Here is a 19,806-nt window from a genome sequence, read left to right on the forward strand (position 1 = left end):
CTCCAGTTTTTGTGCTAAGCTAGGCTAACCTCATCCTGGACCTGCATGTATCTCTGCACTGGACACACAGAAAGGAAACTGACAACCATCTGGATTATTTGCTCTAACACTATTCTGAAGTTTTGTTACAATGAGTGAAATATCATTTTCCAGTTATCTTGTGTTTTATATAAGGAGATTCCAGGAAGTTACTGCTCTCGGACAAGAAATGGACCAGCGCGTCACCCTCCTGAAAACAGTGAATTGCTGTTTTTTACTATAGTACTTAACCAAACAAGATATATCGTGCATATCAGTGTGTTTGGAGATGCTGGTAGCTTCATTTTGTTACCATTCGACAGCGCCAGGCTGGCTGCGTCCTCCTGTTTCCTGTCCCTCTGCTAAGCTAAGCTAACCTGCTGCTGGCTGCAGCCTTATAAATAACGACCCGATGCGTGAGGGGTATCTATCTTCTCATCTAACTCCCTGCTAGAAACTGAACGAGCATGTTTACCGAAACGTCGAACTCTTCCTTTAATCCAAGGCTTCATTTTTTCTTTCCCTCCTTTGACCAACCAATCAAATAGCATCTGAGTGAAAGGCTGTCGTGTTCCTCAAACTTAGTTCATCTGAAGCATGACCTTTTACACACAGAGACACAGTTTCCAATCTTTTCTACGCACGGAGGAAGAAAGTGTGTTTGTGGTGATGCAGTTTATTTTCTTATTTGTGTGCGTTTTGTAACGGCTGTATATGGGGGAACTTCCAAGTTAAATTACAGCGCAGGCAGAGATGTGGTGGACGCCACACAACTCTACCGTGGTTGCGTGTGTGTGTGTGTGTGTCGGGGTTGACCTCTTCTCGCTAATAGCCCCCTCTGCGGGAAACTAAGTTGTCCACAGCAGGCTGATAAAGATGCTCACACACTGCTCTCTGATTTCATCGTCGTCAGCTGCTCCTCTGCAGCGCAGCAAAATGTAGTAAAAGCTGCTGCTTTGTAGTCAAGTGATGATATTGCAATGATCCTGCTGGTCCTCCCTCCTTCTTTATATTCCTCCCTCTTTCTTTCCTTGTCTTATTTCATCCTATCATCCTACTGTTTTTTCTTCTTACCTTAATTCGTTCCTTCATTATTTCCTCTTTGTTTCTTCAACTGATCTGAAAACATACATGGACAAATCCACAAAAGTAGATTTCCCCATGTCAGAAAAGCCAAACTCTCTTCTGCTCTTTAATCTGTACTTGACCTTTAGTCCCTGGTATGAAATATTTTTTTATGCAGTATTTCCTCAACCTGCTACTTTCACTTGTTCTTCACTAAAGGATCTGACTTATTGCTGCACTGCCTAGTGGTTGTTTTACAGTAAGTAGGATATTTTCAGCTCTGCTGTTCCAATTGATATATGTGTGTCAACTCAGCCAGAGAAAAAAAGCCATAAATCAACTGAAGAAAATGTAAATTCTGTATAAACACATATATGTGTATATGTGTTGTGTTCATCAGTGATGGCATCCAGCATTTCTGTGTCCTCTGGTACGACCTGAACGCTGCATGAAGCCTTTTACTCTCTCCCCCTCTCTCTCCTGAGGCCTGACCTGCTTTCTTGGCCTTCCTCTTCCTCCTCTCCTCCTCCTCTCTTTCCACGCGAACGGAAGGAAAAGAGGGGGGAAAAAAAGGAGGAGCTGGTTTTATTAATTACCTCGCTAATGGAGAAAGGGGAGCTGGTTTCGTCAGGATTTGGAGGAGGGAGGGAGGGAGGGAAGTCATATTCAGTATATTCAATGGGATTCGTATCATCGGGGGAGAGACTGAAGGGGGGTGAGGAACGGGGAGTGAAATGATGGAGGAGGGGAAGCTAACCTTGACACAGATCTCCTCTGTTTTACTGGACGTACGGTGTGTGTTTATGTGGAGCAGAATTAAATTCATTCAGATGCTCGAAGAAAAAATAGACTGAATTTAGAGTATTTACAACACAAATGTTGAAGAGCTGATTGGTGTCAACTGAGTGTCGCCATCATCTGTTGCCTGGTAGACTTGCGTGCTGAGGGCTAACCATTGGTCTCTTCTCCTCTGCTCTCTCCCCATGCCTCTCCGCTGATTGGACGGCGGCTTCCCTCTCTCAACACGCTGGCGTGAAAACAGGTAAGCAACTCTCGTGTCGTCTGTGTCAGTTGTCATCAGGCGGCCATTTTTTTTTTTCTTCCACATAAACGGCATTAAGGTTTTTTAAGGTCTCTCCACTGAACTGAGCTGGTTAGTGAAAGGTTGGATCGTAGAAGAGGTTTAGCTAAGTCCCCTAACAGTCACCTCCATTTTTTAATACATCCCTGAAATTGACCCAGCCAAAATAAAATACTCACTGTTCTTGAACCCTTTTCTTTACTGTCATAATCCTGGTCTCTTTGGACCTAGGAGGTAGAGGTCCTCACAGGCCCTCTCGGTTCCTGGTATCCGAGACCCGACCCTGGACCTGAGTTGGGCTGTGTCCAAATCACATTCAGCCTAATCAGGTCAGGTAGGGCCCTTTTGTGTTTCAGCAAGTCTCACGTTTGTGAGACTAATACTTGAGTGGACCCAAGTGGACTCCTATCAGCTCTGATAACATGGTTTGACACAAGCATCACAAGTTCAGGATCCAAATACTGCAACTCCCATGAGCTTCGCTGCCTTTGCTATGTGATCGTCCTCAAATCTGTTGTAGGTGGACCAGGTCTGACTGTCCTCAGGTCCCTTTTGGACGGGGCCTTTTTAAAATGTATTTAATTAATTTGAGCGTCGGGTTTGGGCTGATTTTCTAATAGCCCGTTTCAGATCAGGTCCAGAATTGAGGACCTCCATCAGAGTCAGTAAGTCAGAATTAGTTTTAGTGATACTGAACCATATAATATGTTCATATAAATGTTGTTTTCATTCTATCATTTTTTACACTTTACTTTTTTCTCTTTTTATTTTCTGTATACACTCCTGTTACAAAACATACAACTGTAATACCGTGACAACAGTTGTAAACAACTGTTTACACGCACCGAATTGGAAGAAGGCCTTTGCTTTTAAAACTGTATAGATCGCCAGGTTGCGTGAGGAGTGGTGTGTGTAATGACCCCCTGCTGGCCTGTATTTTGACCACTGCTCATTAGGTTGCAGACCTGGGAATCAATGCCCTCCTCTGTCATTCTTTTAAAATCTTTTCTTACATGCCTTCGTGGCTTTCTTTTCTTTTAATTATATTCACTCCCGTACACCGTACCTCCCTGCTCATTTACTGCACTTATCAATAAAAATGTACTTGAAAAACCGCAGCTGTCCGACCAAACCTTGATGGTTTCAAATCCAATGTTTCTTCACTGGTCTGGAACGACAAGTGGGACAGCTGAACATTGCGCGATGCCTAATTCACGGAATGAAATCAATGTTCAGGCCCATTTCTGTCCATGCGGTCTCATTAGCCTCAGCGGGCAGCCCACGAGAGCGAGAGACACCCCCAGGCCTCGCTGCTGGGACGGCCACGTGCCTCTCGGCCTCATTGGTAAACAAGAAGCAGCAGTTAATCAATGTTACGGAGCAGCGGGGGGATCTGGACTCAGATGATCGGTTGGAACGAAGGAGGATGGCATCAAATGACTGATAGCAAGTTGGGCAATTACAGGGATGATGAGAGGATTAATCTGTCTTTTTGCTTGATGTGAGGGCAGGAAGGTGAATATGAATTGTCTATTGTGTGTGAGCATCAACATTAGTTTGGAGTGTGTGTCTCTCCTTGAAATGAAAAGGAGGCTCCCTGTCTCTGTGATAAGATGTAAATAGGCCAGAGCTCAGTTTTGGTTGTTGCCAGGTCGGATTCAAATGCGAGAGGCAGCGGGTTCATCAGTCTTGTCGGACAGCTGCAGATGGCTCCCTGACAGCCAGAAAACTCCATCAGAGTCCCGCTGAGATCCGCACCGGTCTACAGCTGGATGATGAGCTCTTTTCCAGGCTTTTTCTCTTTGTCTCATTGCTCTTTGTCGAGTGTAGTTCTGAAGTGAGAGGTGTTGACGCTGGTTCGAGAGGTGTTTTTGTATGACTGTACAATCCCGATTGAAAGTTTTATTTTAATGATCTCCTCAACATTCCTCACCATAGAAACGCAGGAGTCTCTATCAGTTTGAATTCAGAGAAACCCTAATGTTTCGGTTGCTTTAAGAATGAAAATGGCTGCTGGGCTTGGTGAAGTGGCTTTTCTCGGGGAGCCAGTTAAAGCCCATGAATCTCCTGCTGTCTATATGTTATAAGCTGATGACGCGTATTTATCGTCCACTGATCGCAGGGTTCGTAATTTCCTCCCCGGCTCCTCTTGTTGACATGTCAACAGTTTGTCCCGACGGTGAGGCTGCCACCCTGCATGGTGGCCCGCTATCTGTGAATGGGAATAAGACAATGGGAGTAATTTACCATTTAACAGTAAAGGTCCGCCACTTTACTGTTAGGTCTCTGGCTTTACTGTGAGCCGTGGTGTGCAAGGAAATACATTATGCATGTAATACAACTTGAAACCTCTGTGATTGGATGTTTCCGGCTGAAATGCACCTTGGGAGTAGTAGTTGAACTCTCTCCTTCTGTTTTTATACACACAAACTTATCATCTATCTAAGAACCAGACATTTTCTAGCAGAGTTGTTCCTCTTCTCTACTGATGATTCAACCAGTTTCATGCCTGGTTCATTCCCTTTGCCTCCGTGTACATCTGGTGGTGAGCTCTTTAAGATGCTGGATTTGGAAGCCTGCTAAGTTTGTCAGAGGACTCCGGAGCTGTTGTAGTGGATCCGACTTCTGAATCCTCTGATTTCCTCAGCTGATTATGTCTGTAGTTATTGTTGTCGTTCATGGTTACGGTCGCCCCTTCAAACCCCGTCCTCACCCCACTGGTGTGAAGTGAGAAGAGACAAACGATATGGAGCCTGAGCCCGTAAAATGTTTGTGCTGAAATGCTCGGTTGCGGTTCAGTCAGTTGGAAGTTTCCTGTCTATTTCCCATTCTCCTTTTGTCTTTTGTCTCCTTCCTACTCACCTTTCTTTTACCGTCAAATCATTCACACAAAACCAGCTGACACATACTTGTTATCTGCCACTTGAAGGTTCCAGGTAAGAAGAAAAGAGAGGACGTAGGAAGGACTTTCTGTTCCATGCAGCGTTAACTCGGCTGGCTCAGCTACTGTTAGAAATATCTGCCTGAAGTGGTGCAGAGGACCAGCCTCTTGACCCCTGGCTTTACTTGGTGGTGTTCACCGCTGTGTGAGAGAGTGTGTGGGTGGCTGAGTGTGGCCTGCAGGTCCAGGACCCCCGAGCACTGCATGACGGGAAAAGATTCCCCTGTGCCAAAACACCAAACCGACAGAGAAAAGAAGATGTCACGCGGCAAGTCCTGCCTCCTGAGCTGATAACGCAGAGTAGATTCACTCTGTTGAGTTTAGTTGGGCTCACAGCAGTTTGGATTTGCAACATCATTTACTTGTTGAAGTCTATAATAAAAAATAAAATCTTCTCTGAAGATGACCATTCAGTACTGTGCCCAAAATACATGGTCTTAAAAGGCACCGAATTTACTTAAGTCTTAACTCAAGGTCCACTCATCCCCATCTCAGTTTTTCCACTGGATGTCATTACGTGATCTGTAAGTGGACCTTCAGATTTTTCTTCTGTCAAACTACTGATTCCAGGTTGAACTTAAGCTAAACAAATAAACAAGACTTGTTTGAAATAACGTAACTTATGACATAAACCATTAAATTGTCTCCTTTTTCCACACAACAAAGGAAACCTGCAAAAAAAAAAAAAAAACATGCTCATGAAACACAACTGCAGTAATAGTCACCCAGTTAGAAGACGAGAGCAGACTGAAGGACCTTTCTCCAAACCTTACAGCCGTTATTATGTAAAGAGCAGAGCCGGACCGCTGCTGGATTTTTGAAGCAGATGTAAGGTGCGTTTCACATACAGATATTTGATCGTCACAAACATCTGATAACAGCGCATCAACGGATACTTGCTTGTTAACAAAGACATGCGACATAAACACAGGTTTTCATTAAGGAGCCCTGTAATTAGGTTATTTGCCCTTGGGGGCTGCTTTCAACCTTTGCACAAAATTGCAGCATGTGAACGGTTTAACCCGATCACTTTTTGGCTGTTCTTTCTGCGCGGGCCCTCCGTCCTGGCGTTCAATCGCGGGGATGTACGCTTCTCCACTTTCCAAAAACGGCGGCTCCCAAGCTGAACCGGTCCCGTGCGGAGAGTTTCTTTTCAGCACAAGCTCAACAAGTACTAAACATCAATGGACCATAGATGTCCATCTTCAGGGAGCTGATCAAACGTGCAGAAGAGACAAGATAGCTGATGAGGAAGACGACCGCGGTGACGTATTCATCACTTTTGTGCACGTCGCACAGCTGTTTGGATTAAATGCGTCGGCGCATGTAAACACCAGATCGTATTAAATCACAACCCGTGTGAGCAGTTGACCCGAAATCTTCAATCGGAATGAAAAAAGGCGAGCACGGAACCGCAGCTATTGTTTGTCATATTTTGGGGGTGGGGGTGAATGTGTGTGACCGCTGAAGGTCACCCAAACACCAGCTGACCTGTCAGCATTAATTACTACCGACCGCTGACAAACTGTACGCCGCTCGGCAGGATCTGTTCAGCGTTTTCTTTCTCTCTCCACACTGTTGTAAGACGGTGGAGTCACGGCAGGCGGCCGGCTTTCCTGCTCTCCTGCTCTGGGAGAAAACTCTTCCAACCACGGACATTCACTGTTTTCAGGAATCTTTCTCCAGACACATCCCAGGAGAAAGTTTCTGCCTTTTTCCAATTAGTTTCCTGGAAACTTCCGTCCTGCTGTTCCCCTCAGCATCAGCTGAAAGTAAACTAACATGTGCTAACATGTCATTTTTGGCAGCAGAAGGACAAAAAAGTGAAGTAGCAGCTGTCTCCTATTGAAAAACAGAATCCCAAATGTAAAGGTACGGTTTTCTACTCCTGCTGGACCAGAAACATCCTCATTCACCTGCTCTAAAAATGTTCACAAAGCAAACAAAACGTGCAGCAGACACTGGAAGTCACTTCCTGTGCAGCTGAGCTGTGTGTGAACCCAACAAACCTGTCAGTCCAGTGAACTTTGCCACTGTTGATTCTTTTCTTTGTTTTTCTTTCTTCTTTATTTTGAAGTGGAAGCCAGCCTTCGACAGCCAATAGGCTGCTTACTTTTTGACTTTTTGACTGCTTACTTTTAAATTCTTCCTGCTCCAGTTTCCTCCCACAGTCCAAAGCTATGCAGGTTAGCTGAATCGGAGCCCATAAGGCCCTTTGTCACTGCAGCAGCTTAACAACCTGTAACCTACGGCTTCTCATAACGTGAACTTTAGAGAACATTGTGAGGCTTTGACATGAGGTCCGTTCTTGTGTTTTCACTGTATTCTACAAAACAGGATGTTTGGGATCTATGTCATTAAAATGGGGACAGTGGGACTGACCTCGTTATTTGTATGTGCTGTTTGTGAGTGTGGTGCTGGTTAAGTTATTGATTAGCTTTCAACTGGATGTGAACACGAGATATAAGTTTAGAGATTCCGGGTTTTGGGTTTTGGGGTTTGGGGTTTCCTGTGCGCAGTGCGATCCTTTTATTTTTCTATAATCCTGTTTCATCTCTGAAAATTCTTTATCCCCAGTCGTTGTCCCTGTGGCAGCGTGACAGCAGATATGCTGCGGCGGTCACCACTGACAGCTCTGCCTCCAACCCCTGTAGTATCGTCCCCTTGTGCAGTGCCCAACTTTAGCCCCAGGAGCTCGTTCCCGAAGCAAAGTGGAGAACAGGGGAAACAATAGCAGAACATTTTTGTGAAGTTGCCGTGGGGAAAAAAGGCCAAAAACTGTCAAGGCTGAACTCAGGCCCAGTTTTGCCTCTCATATACTTTCACTAGCTTCAAGTGTGTTGTAGAGACGACTGTTTTTCTGAAAGATAAATCTCTCAAGACCTTTCAAAAATCCAGAAGATTGTTTAACAACGTTCGCCACTGTTTTTGATAACTTGACTCATTTTTTTATTCCCTTAAGTAAAATAGTAGTTAACTATTCATCCTAAAAAAAACCATCCCACAGAAACCACGGAGACACACGGACATGAATACTACTCATGAGCCTCGGAAAACAAAAGTTTTGAGGGGGACGCCTGGACGGGCCAAGAAGATGGACAACTGAGATGAGATGAGAACAGTCCTGCCTGATAGGTGCACAATGAGTGAAGAGTTCATTAAAGTTAGAGCTCAGACATCTCACTGTAAATCTGAATTTCATTGTTTCATCTTATTAGTGCCTTCCAGCTGGCTATGCTAATTCATCCAAACTCCTCAGGGAACTGTCGCGCCTGTGGTCAGTTCTTCAACATAATTATCCGCTGGCATGTTGATTCCAATCAGTTGAGACTACAAGAGAACAAGAGCTCCTGCTTAATGTCCAAAGGAGGCAAAGGAGGCATTTGTCAGACCTCTGTTTTTCCTTTCTTTAATGTTTAATGCTAACAACACTATAAATGTCGCTCAGCTCAGAAACATGGCAGGTTCCTGGGACATTTCACAGCTAATGTTCTTAAATATTTCAACCTCATTTGTAAGCAATCTTAATTCCATAGTTTGGTTTGTCGAAGGTGACTAATTACTACAATACCTGTGAGCTTCACTGGGAGATGACTCCCTGCAGAGCCATGAAGTCCAATACTTGAGTATCTGGAAAACCTCAACACCTGCTCCAGAGCTGCTTAATTTATCCAAAATTCAGCATTTTAGCAGAGGTCTTACAAGGCAAGACAATTTGCTGCTGTCTGATTGGAGGTTTCGAACAGCAGTGCTCTCTGGGATTTGAAGTTGACTTGAGTTACAAGGCTGTTGTGTGCATTTTTGGACTTTTTGGCTTCCCATCTCTGACTTTTCTGTGCTCTGGGTTGGTGGTAGATGTAGAACTAATCATTTAAGAAGCTTAATTGGGACTTTGGGCTGAAACGTGGAATTACTTTCCAAGGCACAGAGAGGGAACCTGGGACCTTTGAGGAGGAAGGAGTTGAGGAGGACCAGAGGCCAAGTCCCTCCTGCTGGACTGTGGAGTTCAGAAGCCCTGGAGGTTATCGATCTGATTCAGCAGAGAGGAGCGAATTGATTGAGGGGAGAGAAATCAATGAAACTCAGTTGTTTAGCCGGTTGTGGCTTACACTGGTAGCAAATCATTTTAATTGCCTTGTGAAGGATTTGTTTTAGAACCTCTGTCCGTCTGTGGTGCGCAGCACTCACCGCTGCTCAGAGTTTCACCTGTCAGTCAAGCAGCGAGGCTGTTATTTTGCAGGTGGCATTTATGTTCGGTGGGATTGGCTTTCACCGCTAAGCGCCTGGTCCCTGGCTTTCTCCACAGCAGGCCTGGAAGGTACAGCGCCTCCTCTGTTTTTAAGGCACTATTTTAAACCCTGCCACTCCTTCGCAGTGAATTTAGAAGAATTTCCACCGGGATCCTGTTGTACCACTGTCATGAGAGTCAGTCAATGAACAGTTGCTGTCTACAATTTTTATCACTGAGAAATCGTTCAAGTCATTAATCAAGAAACAATGATAAATGAAATGCAATAAGGACTTGACTGGCTCTCTCGTTTTATGTTATCGTAAATATAGGTAAATCAATATCTTTGGATTCTTGACAGTTGCAGATTTTTTTTTCACTAATTTATGACATTTAATTGAAAATGGAGTAAGACTTTATTTCGAGCTGCCTTATTTAGCATTTATAATCAGTATAAAAACACAAAAAAAAGATTTATAATACTATGTTACATCTTATTACATCCGTGTTTTACTCTGTCATTCATTCTCTGTTTATACACCAGCCTCCACTCTTTGACGGGAGGAGTTACAGTTAACAAATGTGTTATTAAACAATAAATATCTGCTTACAACTACATCATAGTCTGTTATAAAGATGAGATTTTGTTAAAATAAACCCTCATGGGACATAATGTGATGTTCTCACAGAGACCTTGGAGCCTCCCATTCGTTCTCAGCAGCGACGTAAGCGTCTGCTGCTTCACTCCACTTCATTTCAATTTGTTTTGTTGTTCCTTCAGAGGAAACTGACCTTGCAACACACATAGATATTTAAAATAAATACACACATAAGCAGCCAGCAACTATAAAAATCAATAAGGGGAACATAGATAGACCTCCATCCACCTGCATAATACACATTTTAAGTGTGTGCATAAAAACACTGAGTGGGAGCATGAGAAACGTCAAGACAAGAAAGCAAAAGAAAGTTTGCATATTGAAACAAAAGGTATGTTAAATGTGTTTAAATACACCTCGGCGTCATGGTACGTGCTGAAGATAAAATGTTAATGTCCCACCGCTGCTCACTTTTACATGCCCCCACTCCAAAATAAAGACCACAAAGTAAAGAATAAAGAAAGCACAAGGCGCCAGGGGTGCGCACTTTCAACGTCCCCATTCGTTGAGGAACGAGAGAACACACACATGCCATCTTTGGTGCACAGCAGCAATAACATCACGTTGCATCAGAGTTACTGAGGCTGGATTCATCGTGTCACATCGTGTAAAGGTAGTTGTTTGAAACACCAACTGCTTCACATTTTACTTTTGCCAAAATGGAAGACATTCCCTTAAAACACCACCAGTTTATTGGAAACATTACTAATGGAGCAAATGGAGTCTACACCTTTCAGGTGGCAGGTCAATTTCCAGGACCTACATTCATGTCCTTTTATGTCTTTTGTTGTTCCGTTGTTGTTATTGTTCTATAAAACACCGACCAGGGATGGACAAGAATTGCACACTAACAACACGCGTGAAGGTTTCCATGAACTCATCCTTGCTGAGTTATTTAGAAATGAGGCTGGGAGAAGCAAAGCGCTGAAAAACAATCAAAAATGTCAACCATGAAGTGCTGTTATGGTCTTTGCTCTGTGTTGGATCAAAACCGTGGAGCTGTGTGTTCAGACAGAAGCGCTCACGTTTAGGTGACTATGAGATCGGAAAAGCATAACTGTGTTTTTAGTGGCGTCAGGTCGCGCTTATAGCCCTCACTGGGCCCGTGCAGCTGCAACGTGTACTTCGGTTCCAGTACGTTTTCCTCCTCAGAGCTCCAGCGATTGTCTGAGTTTTCTCAATATTTACCCGGCGGTCCTTTCACAAAGAGCTCTGTGTTTGCACAGCAGCACCAAAGCATTTGCTCAGCCACCACGGTGCAGGCTGAGGTCATTGACTACGAGCTTACATACCTGACACCGGACGCTGTAGGCCAGGGGGCCCGGTTTGGGAACTACCACCCTACATTGTGGCATGATTCAAAGGTGGAGAGTACTAGATTCTTTTCATTTTAAATTTTTTTTTTGGATAAAATTTAGACTTCAAAAAATGATTAGCTTTGAGAAATCCTGACACGTGTAGTATGTTTTTGGTCATAGACTGTAAACTCTTACTGAGGACGTGACCTCTGTGTCCTTCGTGACGTCCAGCTCTCGTTTCCATAGAGTTTGATAGTAAAACGACACTGAATCAAGCGTGGCAGAAAAGACACGGAGCAGTGTCAGGAAACTCAGTCGTGCTAAATGTGAATGTATCGTTTAACCATTTCTAACAATTCAAGCTGCACCGATGGATCTTTTGGCCGCTCGGGTGCAGAAAAGCAGAACCAAACAGAAATCTGAAAAACTCCTTCTGTGTTAGGAAACACCCAGAAGACACAGAGCAGCATTAGCATTCATTTACACTTGTGTTGGTGTCCAGTCCCCTTCTAGCTCTGATCGGTCCCCCATCAACTCCTCTTTTAAATGGCTCAGATTAAATACGCAAATGATCTTTTAGAGAAGATGAACAGCAGCCAAGCTTTTAAAAAATAATCTTCGGCGCATCTATTCAAGAAACCCTGGACACCTTTAACTCTGTTTCCTATTTCCTGCTCGGCCGCCTTCTCGCTCTGAACTCTCTCGGTCTGAGGGTTTTATGGAGGAGCGATCCTGCTTCAGTCCGTGCGTCCCTCCCCAGCAGTTTCCTTCAGCACGCTCGCAACCTATACGAGTGAATGTGTGTGCACCTCCGACACTCACGCGCACCTCCACGCATGGCAGCCTTTGCAGGGCTTTTCTTCGCCCTGCGTTGCGGTGAGCGGTCGCGGTCGTCCTCGAGCTGCTCTGACAACAAGATCAATAGGACCTGGTGAATGTCGCCCAGGATGCCATTTCGGCTCTAACTAGAGACATAAAAGAGCCCCCAGGCTGCCATATTGGCCCAAACACCCCCACTGCTCACGGCTCTGCTCGATTCTCCGTGAGGGAAATCGCCGCAGGGAAATCACCTTTCAAATGGAACGACGGCGTATGCAGCGCGAGGTAATGAAGAGGTGCATATGCGCAGTGGCATTTCCAGTGCCGTCTGCAGACCTTCAGTACAAAGTAAAATATGCTCCCTGGTGTGAGAGCTTTGATAGAGATGGATGGATGGAGCCGTCGTGGATGTAATAAGATAAAGCTATTGCGTGATGACATTTCTGTTACAGCGCCAGAGTCACGTCAGACGAGCTCTCAGAAAGAGACTCGGGAATTGCAGAATGCAAGTGGATTTTATTTTTGACCACCTATTTTATGTTCTGTAAACTGACAACATGCAGCTGGGAATTGGCAGTGAAACACTGTCATTCAGCTTCCTTTTAACACGATCGGGGCCGCAGACAGATCGCCGCTGCATTTGAACGTGTTTTCATCGACGATTATTTTAGTTTCGTGTTTATTTATTGTATTAAATGATCAACAGACAGGACGATGACAGAGGATCTGGAACGATGGGGTCTGGAGAAGGAGGTTCTAGATTAAAAAGCTCAATACGGTGCAGACGCTGATGATCTGACAAATAGCACGTCTCCATGAAAACATAATAACCCAGAAACCCAGAAAAGTCAACGTCCCGGCCAAGAAACGGCAACAGCACATGAGTCTTTGTACAACCACTAGTTAATGGTTTCTACATTTCTGGGAGATTACAGATTAAACAAACTAGGCACAACTTCTCATTCAGTGAGTGTTAGAGGTGCTTTTACGACATTTTTTTTTTAACCTTTTGACGGAGCCCAGTCAGCCTGTCCCCCCCGCTTGCAGTCTTTATGCTAAGCTAGAAGTCTCCTGGCTCTAGTTTCATATTTAGCACACAGCCTTATGGACTCATCTGACTCTGGGCAACTCCTCCATGTTGATATGTCCCTTAAAAACATTCCTCCACAGCATCATTAGTGGTCTGAAACACCCCGGGGTTCCATTAGACTTTCAGCCTTACAAAGCCCCGTGCGTATAAAGCTGCGCCACTTGTGCAGTTTTTTGAAACCAGGAAACATAATGTCCTGTATCTCGGGGTGACGGGACAATCTTGGCTTACTCGAGGTCCTCACCGGTCACATGATGTCCTCCGAGGTGTTGGGTTGAGACGCAGCGGGAGGCTCGGAGAAAGCTAGCACCTTACCTCTGAGTTGAGATCATTTTGTCACAGACTCTGTGTCCAAGGTCAAGAACGTTGAACGTGCTCACACCGTACAGCTACAGCTCCCAGCCTCATTCACGTTGTCCACTCTCCCTTTAAAGCTTGGACTTGGTTTATCTATAATCATCTGGCTCGATGGAGTCTGTGGAGTGATTTGAGAGTAGTTGTATCATTTTTCAGATTCCAGCAGTGACTGGTGTCCCAGAGGATGACGGGTAGCCTTGAATGTAATGTCATTAATTCAGATCCATGGCTCTTCCTTTCAGTCCTCCCTCCTGTTTTCATCACCTCCATCCATCTGAGGTTTTTTTATTTTATTTTTCGTGCACTTGAGAAAATTTCCTCAGTGTGAACCAGACAGACTTTGAAGAAGTGACTTTGTGTGAATTTTATCTAACATTTGTGTTTCAGGTCTCGTGAAGCTGGGCGTCCACTGTGTCACATGTCAGAAAGTCGCCATAAAGATCGTCAACAGAGAAAAGCTCAGCGAGTCTGTTCTTATGAAGGTAAGACAGTTACCTATAAATACACTCCTGTCTTTGCACAAAAGGTTTTTTTCGACGTGTAGGTGCTTTAGATGTCTAAAAGGCATTGGATTGACTTTGGTCTGTAGCAGTTAATATTTTCATTTTTTTAAATTCAAGGATAAAGCCCATGAAATTAGATCATCACAAAGGTCTATCAGGCACAAAGTTCTTAAAGGATTAGCGTGGAGATATTTTATTTTTGATTATTCTCAACAAATCTTATGAAAAGATTAAAAACAACAATGTGTTGGTCTAGACTTTCTGACTCCCCCACCCCGCCGTGTCAGAAATATATCGTTTCATTTAAAAAAAAAGTCAGTAATCTCTTGGAACAGCTGCTCACTCTGGTTTTTAACAGATGTGACTCAGACAGAGGGAGCTTATGAATGTGTTGGGGACTATTTTCAGTGGCGTATTAATCCACATTTGGTGCCGCAGTGAGTGTTTGCGGCGGCGGCAGCAGGATGTGTGTGGGACCGAGTCTAAATAAACTAGAGTGTGTTTGGTGATGGCGATGAAGGGACGTGTGTGTGTCTCACTGATGTGTTTTTAATAGTTTTTGGAAACAGTGGAGCTCGATAGCCAGACTCATCCCTGGAATCCAAAGGCCTTAATTGAGAGAGTAGCAGTCAAATCGAAACCAGCACTATAAAAGAACCAGTGGCTGGTCATAGAACAGTCATATCATTCGTCTCTGGCTGTAGTTGTTTGATGTATTGCTCTTCGTCCTGTAAATACGAACAATATTCAGCACAGCATCTCTTCCAGATATTCCCAGCCCTCAGAATCGCAGAACTACTTTTGCTAGAGACGCCATTTGCGCCCACATTCATTTCCTCCGCCCACAAGAGCAGGAAATAGATCAAAACGCGACGCAGGTAGAATCGAAGACACGCTGTGTTTGGTTCACCCACGCGTTGAAGACAGCTGAATAGGGTTCAGCTCAGAGCAGGTGTTTGGACTTGCACGGCGGAAAGGCTCCCGCTCTTTGTCGCTCCTGTTATTGTTGTCGCCACTCCACTGTCTGCCTACGCCTTAAAAAACCAGCTGGATGCGGCTAAATCCGTCAGGATGAGTCACATGTGCAGTATGACAGCTTCCGGTGAGGTTGACTCATGTTCAGCTCGCAAGGTGTTTCAGCGTGAGCGTGAGTGGAAAACATTTCAAAACTTAAATCCGGAAAACATTACAGGGTCAGTTCACCCAAATTATTCCTGTTACCACACCAGTACAGTGGAGGTGACTGGAAGCTTCAGATAATCACAAGGCCTCACTGTCCACAGAATTGGGGCTGCTTTTTCCTTTTTCAGTGAAGAAATATTACCTATAAAAACCCCTGACAGTGTGTTCTGTGCATTAGCCAGTGATGGTCCTAGCTCTAAGTACTAATGCATGCAACCGCACTATGATCAGCACCATTTGGAGGGCAGCAGGGACACCGTTCCTGCCGGCGCGAGGCTGATGAGAGCGAGCGAGAGTTGAACATACAGTAAAGTTGCAGGCTGTAGGTGGAAAACAGTAGGTGGAAAGAGATGGAAATGCTCCATAGAGCTGAGGGGACGTGCAGAGTTGGTGATAATTCAGATTACACAATAATTTGCTCCATTGTCAGTAAAAAAAACAAACAAACAAACCTAACCACCACATAAAGAGGCTCAACAGTTTTCAGAAGGATGGAGTGACTGTAGTAGCAGGTAAAACTGTCATTCTCTAATGTTTACTCCTGATTTACTCTTCTGAGCTACAAGAGAAATCTTACAGACCCTTACAAAGTCATTTTCTAAAAATACGACTTTACAGCAGAGCAAGACTTGGATGAATAGTCTGATCTAAGTGGTAGAAGCATCATTTCACAGATTGCGTTGTGCTCTTTCATAACTTGTAAAAAGGTGTCCTGAGTCTCCAAGTCCCGATTTGACAGCCTCCGTCACAGCTTTCCGTCCTATTATATTGTCTCTGTCTCGAACACACACACACACACACACACACACAGACTCAACTCACTTTATAGAGTGTCAGAACGTTTCTATGTGTATAATTAGCAGTGTGTTAGACTGGTTTACTCTCATGCAAAGATATTTTTGACAAGACAGGCTCATCACAACTAGTTTATCGAGCAGCAAGGGACACACAAAGGATAGACTCTGTGTGTGTGTGAATGTGTGTGTGTGAGTCGCTGAGGGTTTTCAAATAGATTGGACCTGCTTTGATCAGCAGCAGCTGATTTTCTAAAGAGAGAATCTGAGCATTACACCTCTTCGCTTCTTCTGTCCAGACCTTAAGCACTTGGCAGCTACACATCTGTGTGGTTGTGTGTGTGTGTGTGTGTGTGTGTGTGTGTGTGTGTGTGTGTGTGTCTTCGCATGTGTGCTGGTGGAGGTCATGTGACCAGGCCATTTGCTGCTGCAGTTTGTGCTCTCTGCTGATAATGGTCCTTTCCTCTTAATGAGCAGAGTGTGTCGGGAACACTTTGACCACCTCTCTCCTCAGTTAACTCTGGCAGCTAATTGGTTGTTAACACCGATGTTAGCGTGAGTGGAGAGGGGTGTTTGGTTGTCAAGTGCAGTAACATCTCAAAAAAAAAAAATGGTGTAAAGATAACTTAAAAGTCAGTTTCAAGACTGTGAAAGATGTCAGTGGCACCTAAAGGTCAGAGAAGTGAGCTTCTTGCTGATTCCCTGTCTAATTCCACTGGGGTCTCATTTTCATAGCTCTGGCCATTTGTTCTATCAGTAATAACAACATTGTGAACACCAAGTTAATAACTGAGGTGTGGGAACACCGTGACATTGCTTAGACGAAGTCGGACAGGAAAGAAACACAAGCAGGCAGACGGGTCTGGAACAAACCTTCAGGTTAGTCAAACTGTTTAGGAAAAGAAAATGAAGGTAAATGATAAAGTTCTGATCTAAACTGCCCCTTTATAAACATCCATCACAGTTTACAGGCGAAATTTCTGCTTCAGCTTTGACCGATTGCACTGTAGTTGCGTGCTTGCAGTTTTTATGTAGGGATTATTGCAGGGATTATTACCAATATTTCGGTGTGTTAAGTGGCAGTACTACCTCCAAATATGGTTGCGTAGATACTCCGGATAAACTGCAGACTCCCTCATTCACACTTCATCCTCTTGCAACAAGAGTGAAAGTGGAAAGGTAGCTCTGCTAACCTCGGGTACTGTAAAAAAAAAAAAAAAAAAATAGGGACAAGAACAGACAAAGAAAAGACATCTAGTGTAAATCTAAACCACATTTTTAACTGAGGCCTAACAGTTTTGCTAACACCAGGTTTATATGCTATGATTTCAGCGGTTGTATGTTTTCGTTTCTACTGCACTATAATTACGTTATGCTGCAATACTCACACTCTTTGTAGCTCAAGTTTGGTCTCCACCCACTCCTGAGGAAAAACATCTGGCTCTTTAGCTGCCAGATGTTCCACTTTCCTCACCAGCTTCGTCACTAGGTGCTTGAGTTCAAACTTTATTTGTTATTGTGCAGGCGTTAGCCAAGGTACTTGTTGAAATACTCATTGAGCTGTTTCTACATTACTGTACTTTCTACATGCCGCTTGGATAACTAATTGGCTAGCTAAAAGTTAGCTTTGACTGACATTCAACTGAGAGGTTGGAGCATAATTTGATCCGTACACATACCTCGTGTTTAATGTCACATGAAAGAAACGAAAGAGGGTGAAAGAACAAGATAAGTGTCTAAATAAAGAGAATGCTACCAGGCTGCTACTGATTCGGCTGAAATTGGGTTACGGCAGACTGCCGAGGCACCGTGCCGTAAAACCCCTGCAGACATAAAAGGTTCTATTTCCTGTACGAATCTAATGTTTAACCTGTCTGTGGCAAAAGGTTCTTTGATTTGCTGGATGGAACCTTTTTTTTTTTAATGAGAGAATTTTTAGAGTGTGTGGTCAGATTGGTAGGCTGGTAGGAGACAGGATGTGGTCCACTTGTCGCTGGATTCGAAGTCATGTCATCTGTAAACCCCCCCCCCCCAAGATATTTTGTTTCGGTAGAACTACATAGCACTGCTTCCATTACAAGAGGAACCAGTGCAACGGCAAAGACAAATGTAGGCTCCCTTCTGAGAGTTTAAATAAATGACCACTGCTGTCATTTTTCTGGTGAGGACGGTCTGGATCAAGCTGCTACGTGACATTTCTTAGCCCCAGTGATTGTCGTAGTATCGGTAGTTTTTTTTTTCCTTTTTTAAATTCTGTTTCTATCAGTAATGTTTTAGTGTCACGACAGTACAGCCGGTATTGTTAGTTTGTCACTTTCATTTTCATCAGATGGTCGACAGTCGGCCTGTCGCGTTTGTGATCGGACCTGAATGGAGGAGCTGAGGGTAGCGGATGCTCGTCTGTGCCTCTCAGCTGAAGGGATTTTTCCTGCTCGCCTCACTCGTCTCAGACCTCTGACATTGTTGCGTGCGATGCCAGCCGTTCCCGCCGCTGTCTGTCTGGGGGGGTCGCCCCGGCAGCTTCCTCTAATCTTTCCCGCCTCAGTCTTATTTTAGAAGATGCCAGGGCCCTGTTGTCATGGCAACAGGCAGCCATTGGCTGGAGCCCCGGCTGTTGTGTTCTCACACAATGAAGTCTTACCCGCCACCTAAATATATATATATATATATATATATATATATATATATATATATATATATATATATATATATATAAATTAATAACAAAAAAGGGGATTTGGCAGAGTTGCATGTTTAAAACATGATTCACCTTCGCTCTGCTCCCCCTGCTTCAGCTTGTATTTTGAAGAGACCCTATTTTGTCCTATTTTGTTTGTCATTTTCTGAGTGATGCAGGTTCACTTTTTTGTTTCTTTCTTTTCCTTTGTTGCTTTTTTTTATCTCAATCTTTGCGAATCATTGGATGTATTCTTCTGAGATTTTGCATATGAATGTTTTCTCTGTTCAGAGTACAAGACACATTTACATTTCCCTTGTTCATTGTTTCACATGGAACCTCTTAAAGAAATAACCGGAATCATTACCATATAAATACATGTTTTCTTTTTTTTCTTTTTAGATCTTTATCCATTACTGGTGCAGCTTATATCGAGTTCTTAAAGCTCTTCCAATGGCTGAACCAAAAGCTCACTGTCTGGTTACTCTAGTAGTGGTGTGTTTAATGTTGATGTTATGCTTTGAAGGAAGAAGAGACTGAACTCACGGGGCAAACGTAACAAAACAAAAAAAAAACAACCTATGTCTACGTTAACCTGACAAAAGAAAAGAGTGAATTTTGACTCTTGTCCATCAGGAGCAAAGGTTGACGGAGCGTAGCGTAGCTACAGCTCTGTGAGTTTGACCACTGTTCAGTTCCGATCTCCTACCAGCCCCTAAAGATCTTTCCCTGGCCTTAGCAAAGTACTTTTTGGGGTTGAGCCCAACCAAACCGTAACCATAGCATTGACAGATCAGAAAACAGCCATCAGTCCTTTTTCTAATAGTAGTATTTATTTTGGAAGTTGCTGACAGTGTCATCCTACAGGTGCTTAGGGCTCCAGATCAGGACCAGAAGAGTCAACCTGCTGGTCAGGCTATCAACTTTTTTTTTTAGGGTTCATCCTCTGGGCACCATGATTATCTGTGCCAGAATCCATGGCGATCCATGACACATTTCCGTTGAGATATTTCAGTCTGTAGCAAAGTGGCGCACCAACTGACCAGCAGACCGACGTTCCTAACAGAACCACGCTGCTCGCGTGGCTAAAAATC

At 44.0% G+C, this 19,806-nt stretch overlaps 1 protein-coding gene across 1 annotated transcript in view; it reads left to right on the plus strand.

The window, feature by feature from the left end:
• The window catches only part of LOC120789332 (serine/threonine-protein kinase BRSK2-like), a 128,620-nt gene that overhangs the window by 45,517 nt on the left and 63,297 nt on the right, over positions 1-19,806 (plus strand). Inside the window, exon 4 of the mRNA XM_040125999.1 lies at positions 13,944-14,038. Coding sequence (XP_039981933.1) covers positions 13,944-14,038 — 95 coding nt within the window. The remainder of the gene's footprint in view (positions 1-13,943; positions 14,039-19,806) is intronic.

This window comes from Xiphias gladius, chromosome 1 (assembly GCF_016859285.1).
Source record: "Xiphias gladius isolate SHS-SW01 ecotype Sanya breed wild chromosome 1, ASM1685928v1, whole genome shotgun sequence".
NCBI classification, from domain to species: domain Eukaryota; kingdom Metazoa; phylum Chordata; class Actinopteri; order Istiophoriformes; family Xiphiidae; genus Xiphias; species Xiphias gladius.